At 46.0% G+C, this 3422-nt stretch overlaps 2 protein-coding genes across 2 annotated transcripts; one reads left to right on the top strand and one right to left on the bottom strand.

Annotated features, from left to right (window-relative positions):
* Positions 1-337: 337 nt before the first annotated feature.
* On the top strand, positions 338-1775 carry LOC120828482 (dexamethasone-induced Ras-related protein 1). Its single transcript, XM_040192083.2, has 2 exons — positions 338-720; positions 835-1775. The coding sequence occupies exons 1-2, from the start codon at positions 450-452 to the stop codon at positions 1356-1358; spliced, it is 795 nt and encodes a 264-aa protein (XP_040048017.2). The 5' UTR covers positions 338-449; the 3' UTR covers positions 1359-1775.
* A 300-nt stretch (positions 1776-2075) lies between these two features.
* med9 (mediator complex subunit 9) lies at positions 2076-3068 on the bottom strand. Its single transcript, XM_040192069.2, has 2 exons — positions 2755-3068; positions 2076-2543 (listed from the first exon to the last, which is right to left on the bottom strand). The coding sequence occupies exons 1-2, from the start codon at positions 2838-2840 to the stop codon at positions 2324-2326; spliced, it is 306 nt and encodes a 101-aa protein (XP_040048003.1). The 5' UTR covers positions 2841-3068; the 3' UTR covers positions 2076-2323.
* Between the last annotated feature and the right edge of the window lie 354 nt (positions 3069-3422).

Below are 3422 nucleotides of genomic sequence, written 5' to 3'. Positions count from 1 at the left end.
TTATAATTTTGGAAAAATACTTAATAACATGATTACAATATTTAAACTCTGCTGTACAGTTGAAAAACAACCTTTAGTTAATTAGGTATGCGCATTATGAGAGCAAAAACTGCACCATTCCAGCATTGTGTGCGTTCTCCTCTCCCGAGGGAGAGTAGGTAAACAAGCTATCTTCCTTACTTTCGTTTGATGAAACCTAGACAAGTCTGACGTACACACACAAAAAACACATTAACATTATAATATCGAGTCTCGCACCAGATCTCCAAACCGGCGCGTGTCGCATGACGCATTCGGGCGACGCGCGGCACACTTCCCCTATAAATCCCCAGCCTGCTCCACTCTGGCTTCAGAAAGACAGCGAGGTCAGAACGCGCACATCACAGGGAGGACTTGAAACCATCTCCTGCCACCGCAGCACAAACCTCCGGGTGCGACCTGCTGCGAGAATGATTAAGAAAATGTCCCAATGCGAGAATGAGTTCAACATACCGGCCAAGAATTGCCACAGGTTGGTGATCATGGGCTCCACTAAAGTCGGCAAGACAGCCATCGTCTCTCGCTTTCTCAACGACCGAGTTGAGGACCAGTACACACCCACCATTGAGGACTTTCACAGGAAACTCTACGGCATCAGGGGAGAAGTTTACCAACTGGACATTTTGGACACGTCCGGGAACCATCCGTTCCCTGCAATGAGGAGGCTTTCGATTCTTACTGGTGAGTGGAGCTTTTAAAACGTCACACCGATGGCACAATGCGCAGTGGATGTGCTGCTTTTAAACTGTTATTATTGCTCGTCATTGAACGCGCCTTCCGTCTTTGTTCCTCCAGGTGATGTGTTCATCTTGGTGTTCAGCCTGGACAGCAGAGACTCCTTCCAGGAGGTCCAGCGACTGAAGCGCCAGATCCACGAGTCCAAGTCGTGCCTGCGAAACAAAACCAAGGAGAACGTGGACGTCCCGCTGGTGATCTGCGGCAACAAGTGTGACAGAGACTTCTACCGGGAGGTGCAGGAGGACGAGATCGAGCAGCTGGTCGGTGGAGAAGAGCACTGCGCTTACTTCGAAGTATCGGCCAAGAAGAACACCAACGTGGACCAAATGTTTCAGACTCTCTTTACCATGGCCAAGCTGCCGAACGAAATGGGCCCCGGTCGCCACTGCAAGGTCTCCCTGCAGTACTGCGAAGTACTTCGGCGAAAGTCCCTCAAAAGCAAGAAGTGCAAAGACGGGAACGCGTACGGCGTTGTGGCGCCGTTTGCGCAGAGGCCCAGCGTGCACAGTGACTTGATGTACATAAAGGAGAAAGCTGTAGGAGGCAGCCGGGCTAAAGACAAGGGCTGCACCATATGCTGATACATTTTCTTGGGCCTTTTTCGGCAAATGACTTGGTGAGACGTCCCAGAGCTGAAGCGTCGCTCATGAGCGTTCAGGGCGCATGAGTCCAAATACTGTAGAGACTGCAACGCCTCAAGAGACGCACTGGGATCCAAACTGTGATGAGACACCTACATGGGGGGAGGAAAGGGGCTAAGCTCATAGGCCCGTTCCCGCAGTAGATGCTGAGAAAATCCTGTAAAATCTGCCTCTGTATTCGATTGCCGAGATGGACACATGCAGGGGGAAAAAAAGATTACAACCCCCAACACACACACTGTTGGACTGTGAATGTTTTTGGCATTACGAACAAATTAGAATCAGATTGTGTATTTATTATGTCCATATCAGTATTTGGATGAGAGAGAGAATAAAGCTTGTTACTTTCCTAGTCCATATTCCTCGTGTCTTTTCCTTCAAGTGAAGTTACACCAAACATATGTGCGATATGCAGCATGACCCCTGGGATGTTAATTCACCGATAAATAGTCTTGACGCTGTTTCAAGGCCCCCTCACTCAAAGTGCAATGCATCTGCCACTAATACATCTGTACATACATATGTGATATTCCACTATTGACTAAATGGTTGACTGGTCACTTTGTTTACATTTTATGTCAAAAAGATGCTGGGACTAACTAACGATGAAGCAGGCTGAAAATACTGTAGAAATCAAAGAGGCTTTAAAGACACTAGTTGATGATCAATGGTTTTATTACAAAACATTGCAGTAAATAATTTACTGAAAACGACATTAAATACAAATACTATAAACTAAGTTTGCATTCTCGTAAGGCAAAAGGGGAAAGTGCGACCAGACGACAGATGCACTTTAGGGAAAATAAGTCCTTGTTCATTCAAATGTCCTCCCGGTGTTCTTGAATGCCACATCTGCTGAAACCGAACCCGTCTTTTCTTTCTTGTAGCAATCAGGTCCCCCGCTTTCACGATGCTTTCGGCACGTCGAACATGCAAAGGCTCTTGTATTTCTGCAGGAGCTGGTTCTTGGTTTGGACCTGTTCCCGCAGCGTGGCGAGCTGCTGCTGCTGCTCCGGCGGACTGCTGTCCACGCCGGGCATGTTGGATATGAGCTCCCGAGCCTCCTGGATCTTTGCCTTCAGCTTGGCCAGTTCTTGGTGGACGTCCTGGCTGTCCTTGTCCATGCTTAAAAACACAGCGGTAGGGAATTCGTGAACAATGTTTATGGAAATGTTGACCTAACGCGATCTTTTCTAGTCACCCCGCGGGAACGAGCTAACGCTAGGTTGCGCTAGCAGCTCAATCAAACTTGCTAACGCTAGCTCCCCAAATTGTTTACGAAAAAAAAGAAGTAGTTCTTCACAGAGCAAACACGCGAATCGGGCGGTGAACTTACCATTTGATAATATCGTGAACTAAAGGCAGCAGAGAGCAATCCTCGCTCTCTTTCTCTTCTCTTGGTTGGGACGCCGCCATCGCCATCTCTGCTTCGCGGCGCGGACAGTTTACGTCACGCGTCACCTTGTGACGTCGGTGAATTAAAAAGCAACACTGCCTTGTTAAGACGTGACCCCTTTAGTTTAATTAGGTTTGCGTATGTGTAACACTTGAGGAATTACATTCTGACGCCTACAATAGCCTTCAACTTTAAATAATGACAAAAGAAAATACCTGTGATTTTCACTCGTTACTTTTGTCACTTCCTGTTCGCTAGTGCACTTTATATTTACATTTTTTTTATATTTTTAACTTTAACTTTATCATTTTATTTTAAACTAACCCATAGCCTTATTCTACTAACCTATAGCATCATCTGTTTATTTAGTTTTATTACTCGTGCACTGCTGTCTTGTCGTCTATTGTCATACTGTCTACTGTCATACTGCCGACTGTCACGCACCAACCGTCAAGTCAAATTCCTTGTATGTATGACATATTTTGGCAATAAATGGTGCTGGGTCATCACAAATTTCAGGAAACAGACGTAGCGGGTTCTTTATATTGATATATCTTATTGCTAAGCTGTGCTTAAATATCTTGATTACAGGACTTTTCTCATCTAAA

The sequence above is a fragment of the Gasterosteus aculeatus genome, chromosome 11 (assembly GCF_964276395.1).
Source record: "Gasterosteus aculeatus chromosome 11, fGasAcu3.hap1.1, whole genome shotgun sequence".
Lineage (NCBI taxonomy): Eukaryota > Metazoa > Chordata > Actinopteri > Perciformes > Gasterosteidae > Gasterosteus > Gasterosteus aculeatus.
Note: the sequence above shows the minus strand (reverse complement) of the source record. Positions and strands in the feature narration are given on the sequence as shown.